The sequence below is a fragment of the Sminthopsis crassicaudata genome, chromosome 2 (genome assembly GCF_048593235.1).
Source record: "Sminthopsis crassicaudata isolate SCR6 chromosome 2, ASM4859323v1, whole genome shotgun sequence".
Taxonomy (NCBI): domain Eukaryota; kingdom Metazoa; phylum Chordata; class Mammalia; order Dasyuromorphia; family Dasyuridae; genus Sminthopsis; species Sminthopsis crassicaudata.
In genome coordinates, this window is record NC_133618.1 from 330,135,156 (window position 1) to 330,160,694 (window position 25,539).

The window sequence follows — 25,539 nt, forward strand, 5'->3', positions numbered from 1 at the left end:
TTTAAGAATCTGTAAAATGGGGATAACAACACTAAATGATCCTCTTCACTATTCAGTACTATTGTGCATCACTTTGCCTGGCCAATGCCTTTGATTTTTGAAACATTTATCTGTGTTAATCTGGAGATTAAATTAATTGTTTTAATTAATTTGTTAATTAATATTAATTAATTAGATTTAAATTAATCTGGAGATTAATTTTTTTGAAAATTCAGTCTCCACACAGGAATGCAATGCAAATTAGTAAGTGCAGTTTTATATTGTATTTGAAGTATGATTTGTCAATATAAAGAATTACTAGCTTTTTATTGAAAACTTGCTCATGGACTAGACATCCACAGCTTAACTGATTGCAGGTAATCCTGCTGATTTAAATAAAGGAGAACATATTATTTCTTCTCTACAATTCAGTTCTGCCTTTACTTCCATATAACCAACACACTAAGAAGCAGGGGGTAAATAGTTAACATTATAGTATCCTGCAGTAGTTATTATACTCACTCCTCCTAGGAAAGAAGAACACATTGAAAGTTTAACTGAGTTTCAGGTCATAAAACCGTCCAGGCATGAGTTTTGACAAAATGGAAAATTCCAACAATAAAAGTAAGAAGTAATCCCTTTGCAAGTCCCCATTTCTTAGCTTTGTGAATTTTAATCTGTCTATATTTTCTGTGGTAAGCATAGAGAGATCATTTTTATAGTTTTGAAAATGGAAGTCTGAGAAAGTCACTCAGTTTTCTCATCTTTAAAACAAAAGGTTTGGATTAAATGGGCCATGAGGTCTCTTTAATCTGTAGCATCTATGATTATGTTACTATCTGTATTATTTTAGCAAATCCCTTAATCTCTTTGAGGTTTGGTTTTTAAAATTAGAAACCTTGAGGCTCTAAAATTAGTTTTAGGTCTAAATATCTGATCTTATAATCAATATTGATAATTAATATCCAGTTTATCTTTTAAATAGTATTTTTTACATATAGTTGGTACCATCTTAAAATATTTGTACCATAAAAGATGTAATTTTGAATTAACATGATATTAAAAGTATCAGAATGCTTTTTTAGAATCTGAGCATTAAACTATTTCACACATATATGTGTACAAATATGTTCTTGATTATAAATTATTTCCTTCTTATTTACAAGATAGTATTGTTGTTATATATGGTACTTGGTAAGATAAATTTATCTTAAGACTATATCCTGAAGATTTCTTTAAGCTGGAAAATGTAAGCAATACTCAGAACATTTACTATGTAAACTTCACCATCTTGGATTTTGGATTCATCCTTAATGGCTTTGGATTGACATAATTTTTATCCAGATTAATGTTGAACATAACAATGCTCTCATTTGTTTCCACAGAAATTGATTGCCCGAGGAGCTATGTACCAAGAGCATGTGACTAAGAAAGAAAATGCATTACAAATAATAGCACAAAATATTTCAAGCAAGGCACTTCTCCAGCATTTCCATACATCTGGGCTCCAGACACAAATTAAAGAAGCAAAAGACAAAGTTCAGGTCTTTAACATAGTGCATTTTCTAAACATATTATTCTAGGAGCTTTTAGTGGTCTGAAAAAAAATGCAACCATTCATTTAAAAATTTCCTGCATTATAGTATAATGCAATTATTGCTTAGTGGCACATAAATATAATATATTAGAATCTATATGGAAAAAACCAAGTTATTATTCAAAAGAAACTTCAATCAACTTTTATTAAGTACCTTCTATATGAATTCAAGGTCCTTTATAATCTGAATTTAACTTATCTGTCTAATAGATATTTAAATTTTTGTTGAATTGAATTATAGGTCATTTTGCTAACTCTTGGAAAAGATACAAAGTTTTGAAGAAAAACTTGTTTTCTTCATTTAAAATATTGTATGAAATGTGACTCATTTAAAAATGTTTTTCTTCACAGAATAATATGGCAGAGCTAGATGCTGTCTTACAGGCCTCATATGAGAGTTCCCTAGAAATGGATGTTAGGGCCAAGTTTGAAAAGTCACAGAAGGAACTTGAGTCAGATATTATAAAGGTTCAACAACTCCTTGGACAAAAAAGGAGCCTTGGTAACTTGGTTTCACAAAAGAAGGTAGGAATCTCTATTGCCATTACTTTCAGAATATTTATTGGTAATTATTTCTCTATTAAAAAATCAAAATACAAAACAAAAATTGTTAGTCTGCCATTATCTTCTTTTAACCTCAGAGTTTTCCAAATCTGAATTTCTTTGTTAAAGAAGTAAAAGCGACTTATAATTATAATTTTAAAAAATTCATTCATATAAAAATTAAATTCAGATTTTAATGTAGACTTTTAAAAATTGTTGAATGATTCATTGAAAATAGCACTGGAAAAGGATTAAGAATCAAGTGAGAGTGCAAAAGTACTTTATAAATTTTAAGAAAAGAATGTCATCCTTACTCTTCAACTATAATTAGCTTCTTTTTCATAATAATAGCTTTTTATTTTTCAAAATATATGCAAAAATAGTTTTCAATATTCATCCTTGCAAAATCTTGTGTTCCAAATTTTTCTCCCTCCCTCTCTCTTTCCCCCTTTCCCTAAACCATAAGCAATCCAATATAGGTTGAACATGTGCAATTCTTCTAAACATATTTCCACATATAATTAATTTCTTTAAGTTCGATTTATGACATAAAAGTTTCCAGGAGCTATATTTTAACATGGTTAAACTTGCACTTTAAGAAGATTACTTTAACACCTAAATGGAGGATTGGCCAAAATAAGACAACTGGAAAGCTATTGCAATAATCAAGGCATAAAGTGATAAGGGGCTGTAGCAGGGTAGTGGTTGTTTGAGGGGAGAGAAAGGGACCTATGCAATAGGTATCACGTTGGAAAAATTAAAGGACTTGATAACAAAATAGAATGAGAGAAAATGAGGAGTTGAGATTAACATTGAAATTAGAAACCTGGATGATTGAATATATAGTGGGACCATCAAAAATAATAGGAAACTTTGGAAGAAGAGAGGATTTAGGGAGAAAGATCATGAGTTCAGCTTTGGAAATGATGTTTTGAAATTGTCTGTAGGATGTTCAGCTTGAGATGTCTAATTGAATATGTAAAACTGTAAATCAGGAGAAAAGTTAAGACTGAATAAATAGATATGAGAATCATCTATCTGTATAAAGATGACCATTGACTCTTTGGAGGTTGATAAAATCATTGAGGATAAACAGAAAAGTACAACCAGGACAGACTTTTGGGGAATATCCATGGTTACCATGATCTGGATGAAGATTCAGTAAAAGAAGTGAAAAATGAGCAGTTAGGTGATAGAACTAGAGAGAAAACTGTCACAAAAACTTGGAGAGCCGAGTGTATCTAGGAAAAGTGTGATTAATAGTATTGTAGGCTTCAAAGAGATCCAAAAGGAAGAGGATTGACAAAAGGTCACTTGATTTAGCTATTAGGATGTCATTGGTAATTTTGAGTAGAACAACATCAATTGAGATTAAAAGCTATATTACAGAAAGTTTAGGAAAAAATAAGGGGGGAGAGAGAAGAAACACTGATTGCAGAAAGTTTTTGCCACAAAATGGAGAAGAGATACAGAATAAAAGCTAGTGATGATGGATGGATCAAGTGAAGTTTTTTTTTTTTTTTTTTTAAGAGATTTAGGAAAAATGACTGAGTTTATAAACAACTGGGAAATAGCTTGTAGAAAGAGAAATATTGAAGATTAATGAGAGAATGAGGCTGATAGAAGGGAGTAATTTGATGGAGAAGACAGGATGAAATGAAATCACTGGTGCATGTAGAGGAGTTTGCCTTAGGAAGGAGAAAGGCCACTTTTTGTGTGATAATGGCAGAAGGTATCTGTGTGATATGAGGTAAGACTGGGAAAAGAAGGATCTTTCAAAAACTGGCCTCCATTTTTTTTTTTTTCCAAGAAAGCTTGAAGCAAAGTTAATCAATTGATAGGAAGAGGGAGGAGGAGTCATGGCAGGTTTGAGGACAGTGGAAAAGACTTGGAATTGTTACTATGATGAATCAAATAGTGAATCAATTAAGGAACATTGCCTTGCTTGCAGTAAAGGCACAAATGGGATTAGTTACAAATTTATAGAGAATTTGTTTAACCTGGTTTTTACACTTTCTCTAACTTCTTGCAATAGCATGTAAATAGAAGCAAAGATAGTGTAGGGTGGAAATAATCCAAGGTTTAGGACTGGCAAAATATGGTTGGCAAAAAGATTAAGGGCAGGGAGTGGGAAGGGACTCCAGTGTAAAGGATGATGTTGAATTCAATTGGTTCCCCAAGGGGAAGGGAGGAGAAATAATCATATTAGGAGTGAAGGCCTGAGAAAGTACTAAGGGAGTAGAGGTCATAGTAAAAACTAAGAAAAGATTGAGGGTCAAGAAGCAGAGGGAAAGATAGCATGATAAAAAGATTATGATTAGATAAAGAAATTTTAAAATTCATGAGCACAGAAGTGCACTTCCAGGTGGTGCCAAAATTAAAAATACAGCTATTCCTATTTGTAGCTAAAGAAGAGGGGCAGGGGAGGAAATGAATAAATTGAGGAAATGAGAAGTTAGGATGTTTGAGGGAGGATCACTATATTTATTGAAGTCCTTTTGTATGAATAAAGGAATTAAAGTAGATAGAGAGGATTAGTTAGTTGCGGAATTCCAGGAGGAAGGAAAGAGTCAGTGGATAGCAACTACCAGAATTTTTACTGGGCTATGAATATGGATTACATGAACAACAAAAGAGAGGTAACTGAATGATGGTTTTGGAAGAAACCACAGACTTTAGCAAATGCTTAGTATTTGAGATAAAGAGGAAAATGCATATAGAGCTGAATTCAGAACTCATTTTTAGAGGAAGAACAAGGATAGAAGGAAACATAGATCAAATTAAGAGTCAAATTGTAGTGGTATTGTACTGCCTGTCAGACCTCCCTATTAGTATAATTGCCACTAATAATTGAAATTTCTTTGCACTCAGGTAAGACATAAAGCACTGCTCCATATACTTTCTACATTTTGTTGCTTATGTAGCAAACTTAATTATTCATCAGTTAGAAAGAATACAAGGAGCATTGTCTAATGCCTTCCCCACCACTTTCTTTGCTCTGATATAGCATTAAAGCTATAAATTTGGTTTTCCTAACCAAATTCATTTCTTTTAATGTCATGATATCCCCTAATATTTTTCCTATTTCTCAACTACATTTTAGGGTAGAGTAATGAGTACTTTGCAGAAAGAACATCCTCTAGCCTCATGGGATGTAATAGTGGTTTCTCTTTACAAACCTTCAGACATGATACAGGTGACATCCTATGACAGTCTTCTTACACCCGAGTGTTCATTTTCTAGTCATCACGTTTGACTCTTTGTGACCCACTTGAGGTTTTTGAGATAGAGATACTGGAGTGATTTGCCATGAACTTCTCCAGCTCATTTTATATATTTTTCAGCTGAGACAAACAGTTAAGTTCTTGGCCAGTGTGGCATAGCTAGTAAGTATCTAAAGCTGATTTTGAACTCAGTTCTTCTGTTCACTGCACCACTTAGCTGCCCCTTTCATCACAGACTTTTTAAAAACTGATTTTTGAGCATAGAATATGTTGTTGGGTTAATGTCTTTGTTATTTTAATTTTTTTAGAGAAATTACTTTTTCTAACTGAATTTGACAAATATCAACAAACATGAAGATTTCAAAATACAAAAAAAAAAAAATAAAAATAAAAAAGCTTTTGTTATATGCAGTCTGTTTTTTCCAGGTATTTGAAGTTTAACACAATTATATCAAAATTGCCTTTTTTTGTGTCCCTTTTCTAAATTTCCTTTTGTCTTCTCTTTTATGGCTTAATGCTTTATTAATGCTCCTTTCTTTCTTTTCTTTTGCATGTAATGTATTTTCATGTTTTTATGTATTTTTATAGGATATCCTAGCTATTTTAAACAGTAAAAGCTTGGACAAATTTTTGAAAGCTGCTGAACAGCTAAAAAATATTGTATCTCCTGATGAAAAGCTATCCTTAGAAGAAATGAGCAGAGAGTTCTCTAAAGAATGGGAGGTAAGATATCCATAAGATTTATCTGTCATTTGTTGGCTGGGGCCTCAATTTCTAAAAAAATTTTTTAAAAAGAAGAAAAATATTTTCATTATTTGGGATGGTATTAAGTGTTATTCTTACAGATAGGGAGATGTATTTACTTCAGTTTCCTCTTAGCTCTGTGGTAATCATGATATATTTTTAATTGTCGTGGGAACAAATAGTTTAGACAAAGTTACTTTCTAAAATTCATCTATTCATTCATTTAATAAGTATTTATTAAGTGGCTTAAATTTACAAATATTATGTTGACAGATGCTCCAACCAGTCTATGAAAAGCTTACAACTCAGGAGAGTAGGTTAGACATGTCAATATAAACAACTACACTTTGGGTCAGAATGTAAAGATGTAAATCGAAGCACAAAATCCTCTAGAGAAAAATTTCAGAGGCGGAAGATGTCACTTCTAACTGGAAGAAGTGATCGTGGAAGGAGTTACATTGCAACTGACTTTTATTGAAGTATGGGTAGAAATTTGATGAGTGGTACTGGGGGAAAGAAACATGATGTTTATTTTATTTTGCAGGTTCTTTATCAAGAAATATATTTATATATTCATCAAATAAAAATTGAAATTGAAAAGGAGCTTACTGAAAATATATCAAAACTCGAAAAGCAACTAAATAAAGAGAAAAAATTACTTAGTAAAGGGAAGACCAAGGGACTACTTGAAGAACACGAGGTAGACTGATTTCTGTTTAAATATTTTAATTGCATTTGAGATCTTACCTTGACAGGAGGACTGTTCTAAATATTGGTATCCATTCAGATTTATTTATATTTAATGGCATAAGTTTGGATAAATGATCTAAGAAAATCATTTTCAGATCTGTCTTTCTGTGGGTTTATCACTTCCAGGGTGAAATTTTGTCACTGCCTTGAATTCTTTAATTTATTATTGGTTCTTAAAAAAGCATGGTTAATGTTCAACTTCCCTTGGTTTGCTAGTTATATAGGAGATATAATACTTGTTATTGTTTTTGAAATAGACACAATGACCTTTGAAGGATCTAAGTGTTCTAGGAAAGCACGACATGCTTCATTGAAAGGCTTTTACTGATTAAGCACACCAAACTTAGCCTTGAAATGTTTGTGAAGAATAGCATGTCAGGACAAAGTTTCAAACAAGTCAGGCTGAACAGACCTTTTTTTTTTTTTTTAAACTATTCCCCATCTCAATTTAAATTCAAATCTAAAATTTTCCCATGGTTCTTTAATTGAGTAGGCCATGCATATATAAACAGTAGCACACATTTAGTTATTTTATGTTGAGAAAACAACTCCTAAAATGTCCTGTTTTTATACTTTCAGAACTCTTTTATGTTGTAGAAAAGTCACTAATAATGAGTAACTGCCAGTACTAGAGGAACTAGTTAATAGGAGAATTTTTTAAAGGATCTGAGTAATGGTAACATTATAGAATTACATAAGACCCTGTGACTCTTAGAATTCAAAAGTTGGAGGGATATTAGAAGTCAGCTAATTCAGGCAGTACCTGACCAAGAATCTCTTCTATCCCATAAATCAGTAAGTATTAAGCACCTATTATGTACCAGACACTCTTTTAGACACTTGGAATACAAAGATGAAACAGTCTTTGCTTTCATGGAGTTTACATTCTATTATGGAGATAAACATATGCAAATGCAAAAATATATAAAATATAAAAAAAGAAGTGCAAGGTAATTTTGGAGGAAACACTGGAAGCTAGTGGGATCAATGAAGGTTTCATGTGGCAGAGCCTATACAGAAACAGAGAGATAGGAAATAAGTGTATCATGTATGAAGAACAGTAAGAAGATCATTATAGCTGGGCTATTCTGGCTAGTCTGTCCTAGGCCCAACAGAGTACCTTTGACTACTGATTTTTGCAGTGTTGACTCTACCCGGCTCTCCTCTTCTGAGGCCTTCAAAGGTCTCTGGCCATGATCTCTGGAATCTATAGTTTAATAACCAGTAGCACGCTCAAGAACAGCCACGTGTAATCTTAAAAGCCTTTATTATACCTACTCATATAATGCCCTGACTTGATGCCCTGACTTGTTGGAACACCTGGTCAGAAGACCAGGGAAAGGAAGCAATGTAAGATAATGATTTTAGACTTAGATTTTGAAAAACTTTAAATTCCAGATACATGAGTTTGTATTTGATCCTTGGAATGGCCCCCCAAACCCTCCAAAACCAAACAAACTGGGTTTTGTTGAGTAAGAGAATGACATGGTTAGACCTTTAGTTTAGAATAGTAACTTTGGTACTTTTGTGGATAAGAGATTTGAGAGAGGAAAGGAAAATTCAGGAGGACCAATTAAAAAATTAAAAATGGTTGTGTAACATTGCTCCAAATCTTTTTATTATCTCACAACTAGGCCAGTTTAGGCTCCCATCATCTTTTGCCCAGATTATTACCATAGCCTCCCAATTGATTTTTGGTCATTTAAGCTCTTCCCCATATAACCTTTAGCTTTCTCAACCCATCTTACACACAATTACCAGCTCTTCCTTTGTCACTCCTCCGCTCAAAAAATGTCTATGGTTCCCAAGTGCTTCCAGAATAAAATACAAATGCTTCTGACATTTAAAAGTCTTCAAAATAGGACTGTAACCTATCTATTGAGACTCCCTACTCAGCCTCATCTACATTCCAGCAAAAGTAGACAACTTCTTGTTCCCCATGTACTTTATTCTATCTCTTGCCCAGAAAACAACATGCCTGAGGTGCTCTTATTTCTAACTCCTATCATTTGAAATCTCTTGTTGCCTTACAAATTTCAGCTCAGGTATCACTTTAGACAAAAGGGTCTTTTCTGAGCTCCCAAATTGCTAGGGTCCCTTCCTCTTAACTAACATTTTTTGTTATACTAATATATTCATGTTACAATATGCTTTTATATGCATGCTATACACTCCCAGCAGAATGTAAGCTCCTTTCTTTTAAAAAATCCAAACCTAGCACACTGCCAGATGCACAGCAAATGCATAACAAATGTTTGTTGAGGTGAAATAAATGGATTCATCCTCCTTATCCGCTTTGCAGTACATTCTAATTTACTTTGTTCTTTCAAAAATGTGGCACTTTTGTTCTGGATATTTTGTCTCAATCTCAGGAGGAACAGATTTTAGAGGCACCTAGAGGGTATAGTAGATAGAATAAGATGGAGTCAGGGAAATCTGAGTTAAAATCTAGCCAATTGAGCTAACTTCTCTCTGCTAAAGAACTCTTATTGTAAAATACTCCCTAGACTGATGCACAGCTATGTGGACCAATGCTTTCAAGGCTGGATTAGCAGTTATAACAGACTTTTAATTCAAATCTGACCTTAGAGACTTACTAGCTGTGTGACCATGGACAAGTTGTTTAACATATATATGCCCCAGTTTCCTTATCTGTAAAACACGACTAATAATAGTACCTATCCCCCATGATTGCTGGGAGAATCAAGTAAGATAATAAGTTTTAAAATTTAATTTAAAACATTTTTATTCTCATTTTCAAATTCTATCTACTCCTTCCTTTACCCATTGAAAAAGCAAGAAATATACTAATTATACATATAAAGTTATGCAAAATATTTCCATTAGTTGGATTGTGAAAAAAAGCAAGAAAAATAAAGTGAAAACCATCTTCTTCAGTTTGCATTCAGAGTGCATGAATTCTCTCTCTAAAAGTGGATAGTAATTCTCATCATGAATCTTTTGGAATTGTCAAGAATCATTGTTTTCATCAGAGTAACTAGATCTTTCATAGTTAATCATCATTACAGTATTGTTGTTACTATACACATTGTTCTTTTGATTGTATTCACTTTGCTTTTTAAAATTTTTTTTTAATTTTAATAGTTTTTATTTACCAGATATATGCACGGATAATTTTACTACGTTGACAATTGCCAAGCCTTTTGTTCTAATTTTTCCCCTCCTTCCCCCCCCCATGGCAGGTTGACCAATACATGTTAAATATGTTAAAGTATAAATTAAATACAATATATATATATATATGTGTGTGTGTGTATATACGTGTCCAAATACTTGTTTTGCTGTACAAAAAAGAATTGCACTTTGAAATAGTGTACAATTACAATTGTATCATTTTTCTATTAGTTTTCCCAGGTTTACAAGAAAATGTGATTAACAATAAACCTTAATGCTACCTATTATTATATTATCAGAAGTAGCTGACATATAGATTAACTTTAATGAATTGCTTTATTTCTCTCTCTTTTTATTGGTATTATAAGGTATGGCTTGCTGAGTAAGGGAAGAAAGACATATTTAGATAATGTGATGTAAAAACAAAGAGTGCCAGTAAAAATTTTTAAAAATTTTGAAATAATCAAACAGCTTTTCATCATTATTAAAATCCACTAGTTTCTAATCATTATGGGGGGGGGAAATCATGTGAACTCACAAGGAATCTTTTTTTTTTTGGTTTTATTTCTTTAATTAGGCTTGCTTTTCTGATGAAGGGAAACTGTGTCAGCTTGATCATTACATGGAAGCCCTGAGGGAGCTGAGTGAAGAGCTGACTTCAGAGGAAAGTCGACAAGAAATAAGGAAAACAATTATAGAATTTGGACAAAGACAAAATGGAATTAAGAATTCTGCTTCTGAGATTTATATGATGCTCCAGGCCCTTAATGAAAACACTCAGATATTTGAAAAAAGGTTGGTATTTCATGAGAATATGAGGAGTTTCAGGGGAAATCTTTATAAAATAATGTTTCTTCCAAAACTTATGACAAAAATGTTACATGGCATTTTAACATTGATGGTATTGCTTTGCAGTATTTGAGGTTTATGGCACTGATTTAAATGAAAATTTCTTTTACTTCCTAGGAAGCCTTCAAGTGCATCTGGGAATGGTGGAAGGGATGCTGGGAAGGCGGCACAGCCTTCCAAACCAAATGATGCTGCTTCATCTGAAGAGGTATGCTCTTTTACAAGTTTACAACATGTGTTTTACATGTGATATTTCACTTAATTCTCACAATAACCCTGCAAAGTAGGTGCTGTTATTACCCCTTTTTTACAGTTGAGGAAACAGGCTGAGAATGGTTCAATAACTTGCCCAACTTTATGTGGCTAGTAAGTATCTGAAGCACGATTTGAATTTTGGTTTTCTTCACTCTCAGTCTAGGATTCTACCCATGCATCACCTGTCTGCCTCTTAGAAGAAAATCAGTGAAATATTCAGTATTATAATACACAGCAGTGTAATTATACTTACCAATAAAGTAGTATTCTTTTTAGTCCAGAGTGGTTGGGAAAATTAAGGTCCTGATTAACTGAGGCAGTGCATTTCCCACTTTCAGAATTTCAGATCCAGAAGGGACCTCCAAACTTATTCAGTCTAAAAAAAAAGTACCTGAGCAGTCACTCAGCCTTAAAAATCTTAAATGAAGGGAAGCTTGCCACCTCTGACAATAAACCAGTCTATTTAGACAAGAAATAGACAAGGAAATAAAACCCCATAGAACACAATGTATTCTTTATTTACTCATTTAGAATTCTCTCACAATGACTTATATGTGTCATCATCATGAATATCAGCGATTACTTTCATAGTATCATTACACTACATATGTATGTGTGTGTATATATATACACTATATATGGATTAAGCCATATAAATAGTAAGATATATATTCATTATTTATGGGACATCTAGGAAGACTCATATTCCTGTGTTCAAATGCCTCAAACACTGCATGACCCTGGGTAAGTCACTTAATCCTGTTTGCCTCAGTTTTCTCACCTGTAAAATGAGCTAAAGGAGGAAATGGTAAGTGATTGTACTATCTTTGCCAAGAAAACCTCAAATGGGGTCACAAAGAATTGGACATGATTGAACAATATTATTTATACTGTAATTACTTTTAAAAAACTTAATATAAGCTTTTTTTAACTTGTTATTTTTCTTTTTTAAAAATTTGTTTATTCAAATTTTCAATGACTTGGGTTCTTTAGTTTTGTGGATTCCCTATAAAGGGGAGGTTCCATGACAATATGACAGTAGTTCCTGTGGTGGACTTTGAGTCAGGAAAACCTGAGTTCAAATCCAGTCTCAGATACTTACTAGCTGTGTAACTCTGGGCAAATCACTTAACTCTGTTTTGCCTCAGTTCCTCATTTCCCTCCCAGGATAATAATAGCATTTGCCTCCCAGATTTGCTACCAGGACCAAATGAGATAATATGGTAAAATATTAAGCATAGTGTTTTACACATAGAAAGTATTATATAAATATTACTTATTATTAAGATTGGGGTAGTAATAGCATCATGTTCCAGGATTGATGTGAATGTCATATGAGATAATAATGATTAAGTGCAAAAGTTCAGTACTTGAGTACATGGTAAGGTCTATATAAATATTAATTATTACACAAATGTCATTACTTATTAAAAGGAAGATAATAATAACATTTGTTAGAATTTTTGTTTGGTTGTGGTTTTTTTTTCCCATGGGGCAAAGATTTTATTATACTGCCAAGAATGGGCTATAGCCAATTTTAGAGAAGTTAGCAAGGAAAAGGGTTTTAGCAATTAATAAGAAGAAAGACAAATTCCTTAGCATAGATGCCATTAAAGCATGGCAAGTGGAGGATTATAGGACTAACCTAAAAGTAGTTCAGGGTCCTAATAGACATTCACTATTTGTGATGCTTTGCAAGAGGACTAACCCCCCCAAAAGAGTTAGTTATGGTAGGGAGAAGGAAGCCAGAAGGCCTATAGTGAGCTGACCCTAAAAAGGAGTTAGCCAGGAGGTAGCATTTTCAAAGCATTGGTAAACCTTGAAGTATTATGTAAATGCAAGTTTTTATTATAGCTTTCACTTCCAAGCCATAGACAGAAGTCTGTCTTTAGAACGTGTGTGCATGGGAGAGGTTCCTTTGATTTGCTAACTCTCCAGTTATAGGAAGGTGTCCTCTCCACCACTGGAGTGTGTGGAATTTGAGCTGAGAATCTTGCTATAACTTCTTGTTGGCATAAAGTATCAGTAATGGGCGTAGGTGGCGTTTTTGGAAGATGACTGGCACTTGGGAAAGGTTGTATTAAATGTTTTTCCTTTTTGTTTAGGCTTCTGGATCTGCTAGCTTTGACTTAGAATATTTCAGCATACTAAAGCATCATGAAGATGAAAGACACACAGAGAAAGATGGTGATGTTCCTTTTAAGAAGTTATTAGAAAGGTAAATTATTTCAAATTAATTGCCTTTTGTAGAGGCAGTGACATATTGAGATGGAATACTGGGCCTCAAGTCAGGAAGACCTGAGTTTAAATCAAGGCCTCAGATACTTCCTAGCTTATAACTCTGGGCAAATCATTTAACTCTTAGGTCTGTCTTATTTTTCTCATCTGCAAAATGGAGATAATAATTGGCTTTTTGTTAGGTTCAAATGAGGTAATATTTGTAAATCTCTTCACACAGTGCTTGGCGCTTAGTAGGGGCTTAATTCTTGTGTCCTTTTTTAAAGCACTGATTTTGAGCAAAGATAAATTATGAAGGTTTTATATTTTGATATACTTTTATTATGCTTTTTTTTATAAGTTTGTAAGAAGTCCATTTGCTCTAACAACTAGCTCTTAATTTATATATGGATTTCCATATGTGTAACTGAGGGTGAAATTTTCATTTTAAGGTATTGCAAGCATGTTTTGGCTTCAGTAAAAATAAAATCCCTTTTGTTTTCATTAATATCAATTCTTCCTTCCTAGATATGATGCACAGAGAGATAATCTAGAGATGCAATTACAAAACAACAAAGTCAGAGTTCTTTCTGATTTTCCTAGTGAAAAGGAAAGGAGTATCTCTTGCTTACAAGATAAATTGACAGATCTACAGGTAAATGGTTTTAATCAATATCTTTTTTTCCCTATTAGGGAGAAGACACTACCACTGTCTATGATTGTAGACTTACAATATTTCATTTGACCTTTCCTATTTGTTGACTGGTTTCTCCAAATATTGGCTCATATGATATTCTGCTTTGTTGTGACATATCTCTTATGTGTTTTTACCTCATAAAGTGAATGTCAGTCAAAGGCAGTATACAGAAGGAACTTCAGAATAACAATTTATCGATCCTAATGGCACAAATAGATTGCAGTTTAATGGCAATTTGTAGTTGCATATGAGAAGCAAAGTTAAAGAGATTATTTAATAAATATATGATACATTAGATTTCTCCTTGAAGGGAGGAACTGGTTTTGCTTTTCTTTGTCTTAACAGTACTTAGCATGGTTTCTGGAACAAGAGTAAGTGTTTAATAAATGATTAACAAAAATGCTTGTTGATTTTGCTTGGAAAAGGAGGTGACTAAATGTGTTGTTTTGCTTGGCCATGCTTATTTGTTTCAAGAGAGGGTTTATTTTATGGGAGGGGATTTAACTGGCAAAGGAGCATGAGAGGTAATGATGCTACTCAAAAAAAAAGAAAAGAAAGGTTTAAAAATTGGCTGAAGAAACAAAGAATTTTTGAGTGAGAAAGAGAAACTGGATAACTTTGAAACTAGCATTATATTTATTACATATATATATACACATATGTCTTTATTATATATATATATATATATATATATATATTTGTATTTTATTAAAGCTTTTATTTACAAAACATAAGCATGGGTAATTTTTCAACATTGACCCTTGAAAAGCCTTCTATTCCAAATTATCCCCTCCTTCCCTCCATACCCTCTCCTAAATGGCAGGTACTCCAATACATGTTAAATATGTTAAATCTAATATATGTTGATAGATATATTTTAAGCCAAGCTTTACATAGTGGAGATGTGCTAATACATATATAATCTCTTTTTTTCTTATATGAAGAAGTGTTCAGATTTTTTAAGTGTTTGTCAAGTTCTCAAAAATAAAAATATTAAAAAGCTATAAAGCACTATTTAAAGAGAAAGACAGGCAGACAGAGAAAGAGAGAGGAGGGAGAGAGAGGAGTTATGGATAACCTAGTAAATGTTTTAACAAGTGGTTCTCCAAAAGTATTCACAACCTGTTTTTAAGTTTAATTCACATTTTTCTATCATTTTATTAAATCTAGACAATTTTTTTAAAATCAAGCTTTGATTTTTTTAGCATTTGCTGATTTACAAAGTTTAAATGGTCCCACTGAAAATTTAATAGCTGGCTCTTATTAGCAAACACGATTTGGCCCCAGCACACCCTGATTATAATTATTTACAAACTAATTTCATTCACTTTTTGTCTGATTAATATCAGTTTCAACGCACTCCAGGTTTTTTTTAGTTTAGAGTACAAAGACCTGCTTTTAAGGGGCAAAGGAAAAGAATGCATTGATGTATATTCCATCATTTCTTTTAAAACATGTCCTTTTTCTTTTGTCCAAGAAAAAGGTGATGATATATACTTAAAAAGACATATCGTTCACTACCATTGGTTTATATAAAATGAGAGCAGTTCCATTTTGCACAGAAATATAATTCACTTGTAAATTTTCATAACTTATATGGAGTTTTGCTGATTTTGCCACTATGCCCAGTTAATAAAATATATAATTTTGTAATATGAGATTTTAATGTGCCTTTATTAAAATATGTATTAAATAAGTGTTTATATCCTATTTCAGGTTTTAAAAAATGAAACTGATTCTTGCTGGACAGAGTTTGAAATGACTTCATCGAAGTTAGAAAAAATTGTGAGGGACCCACAAAGGTCTGTTCTTTCTCGAACAAGGGATAAATTAAAGAGAAAAGAGAGTGAGCTCCAAATGATTCTAAGCAACAGGTACAATGAATAATAAATGTCCTTTTGTTTGAAAGAAATCAAATCGATAAAACTCTTAATTACCATAGAACTAAGTATGGGATACCCAGTCTTATAGTGATTCCCCTTCATATGGTCAATAAATCTCTGCCTTCTAATCTCCTAAATCCATGGGTTTTCCAGGTGAAAACTCCCCACTCTTCCATTCTGTTCTCATTTTTTCATGCTCATCCATCTTAGTTCTATACCTCGTAAGTTCCTATTCTGTTCTATCTTCTAGTTCCATTGTACCTTCTGGAGTTCCTGTTCTATGGCTAATAAATAAACATTCTTTTGGCCAAGATCTCTTCCCTTCATAGTCTTTTGTACCAACAGTGAGTGAGCTGAAGTGGGCTTGGCAAGCTCTCATACCAGAGGTGTCATACTTTTCAAAATACCCCATGCTAGTAGAGAGTTTAGGGCTTGGTCATACATCCAAGATGCCAAGGTCATCCACTACATCCCGAAAGTCATCAGCTGTCCTGATTTTTGCCTTGCCACTGGACTTTGAGGTCCCTGAAGAAAGGCTGATGACTTTGTGCTGCTCTGCCTCACTTAAAACCAATTTATTTAAAAATGTCATTGTTCCTCTTCAAAAATGAAGGATGAAAAACATTTCTTTTATACTGTTTTCCTCAGTTTCCTTAATTGTAAAGTATGGGTTAAAATAGCTCCTCCTGCACATGGATGTTGGGAGGATCAAATAAAATATTTGTAAAATACTTAGCACAGTATTGGCATGCAGTAGGAACTTAAATGCTTATTCCTTTATTCTATTATTCTTTATTCATGGAAAGTTGTCTTCTCTCTCCCTGACCAGCCTTTCTGATATAATTTCTCTTCTCATTCTTCTTGGCACAATAGGTAAGGAAGAATAACAGGCAGACTACTTATTCCTCACTGCCACTTCCAGACCTTCCCCCATGATTGAGCATCCTCTCTTCCTTTGAGGTTCATTACAATACATGCTGTCACTCTATTCAGGTCTTAGTTGCAGTTATCTTCAAACCCTCAGGTCATATTCCCCTCTTACTCAAGAATTTTAATGTTCATCTGCAGATCTTTGGGTCTATTTTGCTAGCATATTTGGGTACCTTAATATTGCCCTTGGCGTACTAATCCTAGGTCTTTATTAAAAAACTCTATTGCAGTAATTCTATGAATACCATTAATGACTTTAGATTCCTTCTTGTAGTACCATGACAGTGCTTCCTATGGCTGATGAGACTATCCAGAATTATTTATTTCCTGAGCATTAGGCATAAGCAAAGTTTTAGTAGATAATGATCTCTTTATATTATTATGTATTTTTGCTCAAATAATAAAAAGTGAGGGCAGAGACTTTTTCAATTTGCCTAGTATGGAACTGTTACGCAAAGTAATCTCTTAAATATTTGAATTGAACTGAAACTCTTGTAATATTATTTTCCAAGAGAGCTTGCTACTCTGGTTATGTCTTATTTCTGTGTTTACTTTTCACATAGGATGAAGTCCTTAGAAGCTGCATTAAGGTTTGTATCACCAATAGAAAAGGAAGCTATTCTCCTCAGTGACTCAGAACAACTCCTCCATAAAATAGACATACAAGAATTTAATCTAACTGGTGTTGATGCTGCTTATCAAAATCTTAAGGTAAAAAACAATACTTTTCTTCCTATATATACATATGAAAGAATGATCTCTTCAGACAGATTTGTGTATATATATTCTGCTTAAAATCAACAAATGCAGTTTTATTAATAAGTCAGATATAAATTCTGGTATCATTAATGTAGACATGCCATTTACATTCTCAAATCTTTTTAGTTCTATCTTTTGAGGTTGACCATTAAAGGTGATATATGCTGATATCTACTTTGCTTTCTTAGCACATCAAAATTTCCCTATATTCTTATGATCATTCTTCCTCTGTACTACCAGGAGACTGACATTAACCCAATGCATCATGATGTATCATTTAGTTATTTTTTAAACTGTAAATTCCTTGAGAATAAGGGCTGTCTTTTGCCTTTCTGTGTATTTCTAGTGCTATCACTGTGCTTGGCACATAATAGGAACTTGGTAATGCTTGTGAACTAACATTAGATCAAAATATTCTTAACATAACAACTTTAACTTAATTTTTACTTTTTATTGTTTGACTCATCTAAATTCTTCAAACTTTCATTTTATCCTAAATGGTGGTGGTTGTTTTTTCTTTGTTGTTAGGGGAGGAAGGGATGAGGGAAGGAGAGAGAAGAGGAATAAGGGGAAGATGATGTGTTGTTAACAAAAATCACAAACATTTCAGTTATGTCTATTATTATTTCTTTTTTACATTATTATTGTATTGGTTTGTTTTCCTTTGGGTAAGATTATTAAAGAGAGTATCACGTGGCCAAATTAGAACATTCCATTCTGTTCATACTTTTGGCTTTGTTTAAATTCCAGAGTATTTTTCAAGTTCAAACCTAGTCTCATAATTTTGCTTGTTTATCATTTGCTATATGTCTTTCTTTGCCTGTGTTCTAAGGTATTCTTACCTTTATTTCAGGATATCCAGAGTAGTATAGCGAAACAAATTGAATTATGTAATAACTTGGAACATCCTGGCAGTGATGTGTTAAATGAATTTAACCCAGTGGATCTTCATGCAACTCAGAACATTATAGTAAAATATAAAATGCAATTTGAAGAAATGAATCACAAATTACAGAACACTGAAATGGTCCTTAAAGCTCTTGAAGACTTTTTGGCCTCCCTGAGAAAAGCTAAACTTTCTATTCAGCCTGCAACAGATTCTTCGACATCAGATGTACCTGTGGTGCAAGAAAACACCAGGGCAGTAGAAAATGTGCAGAAAAAAATTCTACTAATGAAAGGGGAAGCTAGATGTTTGGATCAGCGTATAAAAATGCTTGATATAAGTTTAAAAAATGCTGAGTTGGGGAAAGATACTTGCTGTGAAAAACTCATTGAAATTTTCTCAAAAATGATAGAAGAGACCCATGGTCATAATGAACCTGAGGATTTCACTGAAGAAGACCAATTATTAGAAGTTTTTATTGCCAAAAACAATGAGATCCTTAAAAACATTAAATATGTTCAGGATCAGATCAATAAAATTGGCCTCAAAGATCCAACAGTTCCAGCAGTGAAACAGAGGTGAGTAATTACTGTTTATTAGAAGCTAAAAAAATTAGTAGTAGAAAGAGTGTGGAACGCTAGAATTAAACATGTGGGTTTAGGTCTCAATTCTGGTACTTCTAGTTGTATGACTGTAAACAAGTTTTTGAACTAGAGATTTTTCATGTATCAAAAATAGGTAAGAATATTTGGACTGCCACATAGGAATGTAGTGAGGAAAATCCTTAGTGGGTTTTAAAATGCTAGATTATATGCATGTATATATACATATATATGCTACATTTTACAATACGCTAGCTTTAAAATGCTATGTTAAAATGCTATTCATTTGTATAAATATATTATAATATATTGTATAAATATATTATAAATTATAAATATATTATATATTATAAATTATATAATTATAAATATATTATATACTATATATTGTATAAATATAATATATTGTATTCATTTGTATAAATATATATTATAAATATATAATATATATAGCATATATATTATGAATATATATGCTATGTTTAAAATGCTATTCATTTGTATAAATATATATTCACACACATATTTATAATATGTTGTAATTATTCTCAAATGACTGTAGATTACTTTTTAAGAGTTTAAGAATTAGAAAATCATAAACAAATATGAATAACTCCATATGCAAATAAGGTCAGAAAAAGAGAATTATACGTGAATCTCCTCTACATATAGCTAGTTTCTTCTTAATAGATATATGTGCATATATACATATATAAACATATATATGTATATGTATATGTGTGTATGTATATAACTACATCAGATTTATCTTACTGGTGCCAAAATTGCTCTACTTGTTCATGTCTCTGAGTTCTCTTCCATGGATTTTTAAAAAAGTTTTATTAGTGTTCATTTCTTTCCTTTCTTCTTTTTGTTTTATTGCTCATACTTCCCCTCCAATACTCCTCCAGCATCCAATTAAAAGCTTTTCTTTGTAACAAATATATGTAGTTAAGTAAAACAAAACTATGTTGTGTTGCAAATGTTTGTCTTCTCACCAATGGACCATCTCTTATCCACAAAGGTTTACAGTATTGCTTCATCTTCTGGAAACATTGATCAGAGTTCTTAAGTTTTTCAAAATTGTTCATATAATATTTGGTCATTGTAGAAATAGGTTCCCTAATTCTATTCTCTTTTCTAGTAGTTCATACAAGTCTTCCTAAGTTTCTTTGAATTTATACCTTTCATAATTTCTTATGGTGCAATAATATCCCATAAGTCATATACCATAATTTGTTTAGCTATTCCACTATGTATGGGTACCCAATTTGTTTTTCATTTTTTTGCTACAACAGTAAAAATGCTGTTACAATATATTTGTTCATTTTGGTTCTTTTTCTGTCTTTGGTTGTTTTGCTCACAAGGTTAAAAGGTATAAACAGTTTATTAACTTTGGATGTGCACTTTTTAAAATAGTTGAACAACTTCACAGTTCCACTACACTGTATTGCTATGCCTGTTCTCCCTTTAGCCCTCTAGTAATTGTTATTTTCTACTTTTGTCATCTTTGTCAAATAGATAATTTTTTATTATAGTTTTTATTTACCAGATATATGCATGGGTAATTTTACAACATTGACAATTGCCAAACCTTTTGTTCTAATTTCCCCCCCTTTCCCCCCAGATGGCAGGTTGACCAATACATGTTAAATATGTTAAAGTATAAATTAAATACACTATATGTATACATGTCCAAAAAGTTGTTTTGCTGTACAAAAAGAATTGGACTTTGAAACAGTGTACAATTAGCCTGTGAAGGAAATAAAAAATGCAGGTGATCAAAAATAAAGGGATTGGGAATTCTATGTAGTGGTTCATAGTCATCTCCCAGAGTTCTTTCGTTGGGTGTAGCTGGTTTAGTTCATTACTGCTTTATTGGAACTGATTTGGCTCATCTCATTGTTGGAGAGGGCCACGACCATCAAAACTGATCATTATATAGTATTGTTGTTGAAGTATATAATGATCTCCTGGTCCTGCTTATTTCACTCAGCATCAGTTCATGTAAGTCTCTCCAGACCTTTCTGAAATCATCCTGTTGGTCATTTCTTACAGAATAATAATATTCCATAACATTCATACACCACAATTTATTCAGCCATTCTCCAATTGATGGGCATCCACTTAGTTTCCAGTTTCTGGCCACTACAAAGAGGGCTGCCACAAACATTCTTGCACATACAGGTCCCTTTCCCTTCTTTAAGATCTCTTGGGGATATAAGCCCAGTAGTAACACTGCTAGGTCAAAGGATATGCACAGTTTGATAACTTTTTGAGCATAGTTCCAAAGTGCTCTCCAGAATGGCTGGATCCAACTAGATAATTTTGAAGCAGAATCTCGGAGTTGTCTTATTTGAATTTCTCTTACTATTAAGGATCTAGAATAAGGTTATACACACACATTTACACATACAAGTATATACATATATTTTGAGAGAGAGAGAGAAAGAGAGAGAGAGAGAGAGAAAGAGAGAGAGAGAGAGAGAGACAGAGAGAGAGAGAGAGAGAGAGAGAATGAGAATATGCTGTTGATTGGTTGAACCTCTTAAGAATTATATCTTTTTTTCCTTTGATCATTTGCCTACTGGGAAATGGCTTGATTTCTTTTATATTTGTATCAATTCTCTTTATTTTTTGGATATCAGACTTTTATTAGAAAAATTTGCTGTAAATATTTTCCCCCACTTAACTGTTTTTTCCCCACCACTGCTTTTTTTCTCATTGTGCTGCTTTTGTTTTTTTCCAAAAAAGTTTTCAATTTTATGTAACCAAAATTGTCCATATCTCTTGTGATCTTCTCCTTTGTTTGGCCCCAAACTCCTTCTTTATGCTGAGTAGTAGAAAATATTTCCTTCTGCTCACTTCTAATTTACTAAATTTACTTTTTATAATATAACATGTATCCATTTGGAACTTCTTGTGTCATGTGTTGTGAAATGTCAATCTAAGTCTTATTTTCCTATAATCTTTCTATTTTCTTTTCTTAATTTTTTTTAGAATTGAATTCCATTTATTCCAAATAATTGATAAAGTCTTTCCAACTAGATTGCCATAAAATCTGAATAGAATCTAGTTATTTTTCCAATAATTTTTTGGTAAACATTTCCCAATTACATGTAAAAAATTTTAAACATTAATTTAAAATTTTGAGTTTTTAATTTTCTTTCTCCCTCCCAACCTGCCCCTTCCTTGAGAATTTGAAACTAGGCCCAAATATTTATTACTGTAACTACGTAAAAAAAGTAGTGACTATATCTGCTGTCTCCCCTTGTTTATTTACATTTTCATTTTTTAATGAAAAACATCCATTATCCTGTATACCTCTTCCTATTCTCAAAATAGAATGGAAAAAGGCCTTAAAGTAAATATACATAGTTAATAAGCAAAATAAATTCTTTCATTATTCATTTTAGGTTTATACTTTTTGGTTTATTGAATATTTTGCTACTATGTTCAGTTGATTTTGGATCTTGTTTACCTAATTTCTTCTAAATTAATCAACTTTTCTATTTGAAAATTAATACTAATTATTTTAGATGATTTTGCTTTGTACATATAGTTTGTGATTTGTCACTCTTAGGTCTCTTTCTTTTCCATTTAAAAATATTTCAATTGTGAATCTTGTACTTTTGTTCTTTCAGAGGAATTCTATTATTTTGAAAAGTTCTCTATGTAATCAGTATGATATAACACTGATTCTATAAATTAATATAGGTATTATTATTTTGTTATATTAATTATGTATTATAAGTTTTATTATAATGCCCCAACCATGAGCAATTAATTCTAATCCAATTATTTTAGTCTTTTCTTCTTTTTGTAGAATATTTCATGATCTTAGTCATCTAATTTCTGCATATGTCTTGAACTCCTAATTTTGGGTGGAATTTTTCTAAGTTTTTTGCTAGATTATGTTGACATTACAGAAAGATTGATGATTTGCATGAGTTTATTTTATAATCCATTAATTGATGAAATTATTCATTATTTATATTATTTTTTAGTTGGCTATCTAGATAAGTGGATAGAGTACTAGGCCTGGCGTCAGAAAGACCTGAGTTTAAATGCTACTTCAAGTATTTACTACCTGTGTGACCCTGAGCAAGTTTCTCTGCCTACCTTCTTTTCCTCAACTGTAAAATGGGGTTAATAATCTCAACTACCTCACAGGGTTGCTGTGAGAATTAAATGAGCTAATATTTGTAAGCACTAGCACAGTGCCAGGTATATAGTAGACACTGTATACATGCATCCTTTCCCCCTTCCCTAATCGGTAATTTTTTTTCATAACCTAGGATAAAATCATTAACCAAACTGGAAAAGGATCTGGATTACTATTCAGGGGAGATAAGCTATCTCCAAAAAATGGCCAGTTCTCTTCCACAGTTGAAAGATGAAAAAGGAGAAATCCCAAGTCAACAATGCCAAGAGACAACATGTTTATGGGAAGATGTGAAGTCCTCTGTTGAAGAATGGTAAGAATGGTACAGATGCAAAATAGAAAATATCTTTTGACCCCCTTAAAATTATCTGCTTGAAAATAGAACAGTTATAATGCAGGAAATTAGGTAATAATGTTATTATTTTATTTTTTTCGAGAAATCCTTTGTGTAGAACCTAAGTCACCTAAAACTGGTTCATTTCATCTTTTGTAAATAGCTGGATCTGGGTAGAATAATTGTGAATATAACATTATAACACTATCTGAGTTAGTCACAATTTAAAGAAATGAAAGTGAATTGTTAATATGACATTTCAAAAGTAGTGTTCTTTGTCAGCCCATGTATCTTGCTATATTTTAGCAAAATATAGTCATTGTACAAACCTTTGTCTTTGTGAGTTAATAGGAAATTAACCCCCTGCATAATGTTAAGGATTGACCACTTTAAGAGAGGTTGTATTTTGGACACATGATGAAATCAGAATCATTCTTTAGTGTTTCTCCCTGAAGTTAGTAGTAGATAACCATTGTTACCTGTATGGTTAGTCCAGAGAAAATATTAGTGGGTTGATTCATCTTGGAATATGTTAATTAAATATAACTGCAGTGATTTTTTTTTAGTCTCAATAGGTAAAACAATGTTGTCAAATGATTTAAACAAGAAAATTTCTTATTAAGTAGTTATTTTTTTTAATTTTTTAAATTTATTTTTATTTTTTATTTTTTGCACTTTCAAGGTTTGTGCATAGGACTTTATAAATATTTTATTTTTTTTCAATATATGTAAACAGATTTATACAATTATCTTTTTTTTATAATATTATCCCTTGTATTCATTTTTTCAAATTATCCCCCCCTTCCTCTACTCCCTCCCCCCGATGACAGGTAATCCCATACATTTTACATGTGTTACAATATAACCTAGATACAATATATGTGTGTAAATCCAATTTTCTTGTTGCACATTAAGTATTAGATTCCGAAGGTATAAGTAACCTGGGTAGATAGATAGTAGTTCTAACAGTTTACATTCACTTCCCAGTGTTCCTTCTCTGGGTGTAGTTGTTTCTTTCCATCATTGATCAACTGGAAGTGAGTTGGATCTTCTTTATGTTGAAGATATCCACTTCCATCAGTCTTATTAAGTAGTTAATTAATAGTCAGCAGCTAGGTGACATAGTGGAAAGAACACTGGCTTTGTGTGATCCTAATTAGCTTTGTGATCTTGGGCAAGTCTCCCTATTTGCCTCAGTTTCCTTACCTGTAAAATGATCAGGACATGGAAATGGCAAAACCCTCTAGTATCTTTAGGAAGAAAACTCCAAAATGGAGTCATAAAGATTTTGGGCATGACTGAAAAATGATTGAACAAAATTAATGTTTGGGCATTTGCAAAGGGAGAACTATACGTTGTTAATCAAAATGTATCTAAGGATAAATGTTTTCCTTTCATAGCCTTGAACAGTGTCAGAGAGCAATGGATCTCCTGAAGCAATACCAGAATTGTAAAAGTATTCTGACCTCTTTGATACACAAAGAAGAGAGTGTGATCTCACTTCAGGCTTCTTATATGGGAAAGGAAAATCTAAAGAGGAGAATAGCAAAGGTGAGCTTTTAAAGCATGATTGACCATATTAATTTCTGCATTGTGACAGTTGATGACTTTTTCTTCCCAAATAAGCAGGAGCATTACTTTGCCATATTTCTACTTGTTTGCTTGCATAACAATGACAAAAAATTAAAGTAGAATCTCTGTCAGGGAGTGTTAAACTGTTAGCATAGTACTAAAAAGAGTAAAAGGTGCTGTTAGAGTCCCAAAGGCAAAATAGGGGATTAATAAGTTCTTCTTAAATGAATGCAGGTAAATCTTTGGCTTTGAGGATGTTACTAATGAGTATATTCACAGATCTCCAAATATTAAAACCACGACTTGAAAAATAAATTCTACCAGAAACCTTGTTTTATTGAAAAGAGCAAAGTCCAGAGTTCTGATCCTTAAGCAACCTTAACCAAGTAACTTAAACTTTCTCATCCTCAACTCTTTT

The 25,539-nt window shown here is 32.4% G+C and overlaps 1 protein-coding gene across 4 annotated transcripts in view; it reads left to right on the forward strand.

The window, feature by feature from the left end:
* Positions 1–25,539, forward strand: part of SYNE2 (spectrin repeat containing nuclear envelope protein 2) — a 385,421-nt gene that overhangs the window by 121,167 nt on the left and 238,715 nt on the right. For all 4 annotated transcript variants that reach the window (XM_074290333.1, XM_074290335.1, XM_074290334.1 and 1 more), the window contains exons 20-32: positions 1,365–1,523; positions 1,928–2,101; positions 5,932–6,066; positions 6,632–6,787; positions 10,550–10,767; positions 10,939–11,029; positions 13,182–13,294; positions 13,822–13,948; positions 15,707–15,864; positions 17,367–17,514; positions 18,416–19,026; positions 23,349–23,528; positions 24,950–25,100. In XM_074290333.1, the coding sequence (XP_074146434.1) occupies positions 1,365–1,523; positions 1,928–2,101; positions 5,932–6,066; positions 6,632–6,787; positions 10,550–10,767; positions 10,939–11,029; positions 13,182–13,294; positions 13,822–13,948; positions 15,707–15,864; positions 17,367–17,514; positions 18,416–19,026; positions 23,349–23,528; positions 24,950–25,100 (2,421 nt within the window). The remainder of the gene's footprint in view (positions 1–1,364; positions 1,524–1,927; positions 2,102–5,931; positions 6,067–6,631; positions 6,788–10,549; positions 10,768–10,938; positions 11,030–13,181; positions 13,295–13,821; positions 13,949–15,706; positions 15,865–17,366; positions 17,515–18,415; positions 19,027–23,348; positions 23,529–24,949; positions 25,101–25,539) is intronic.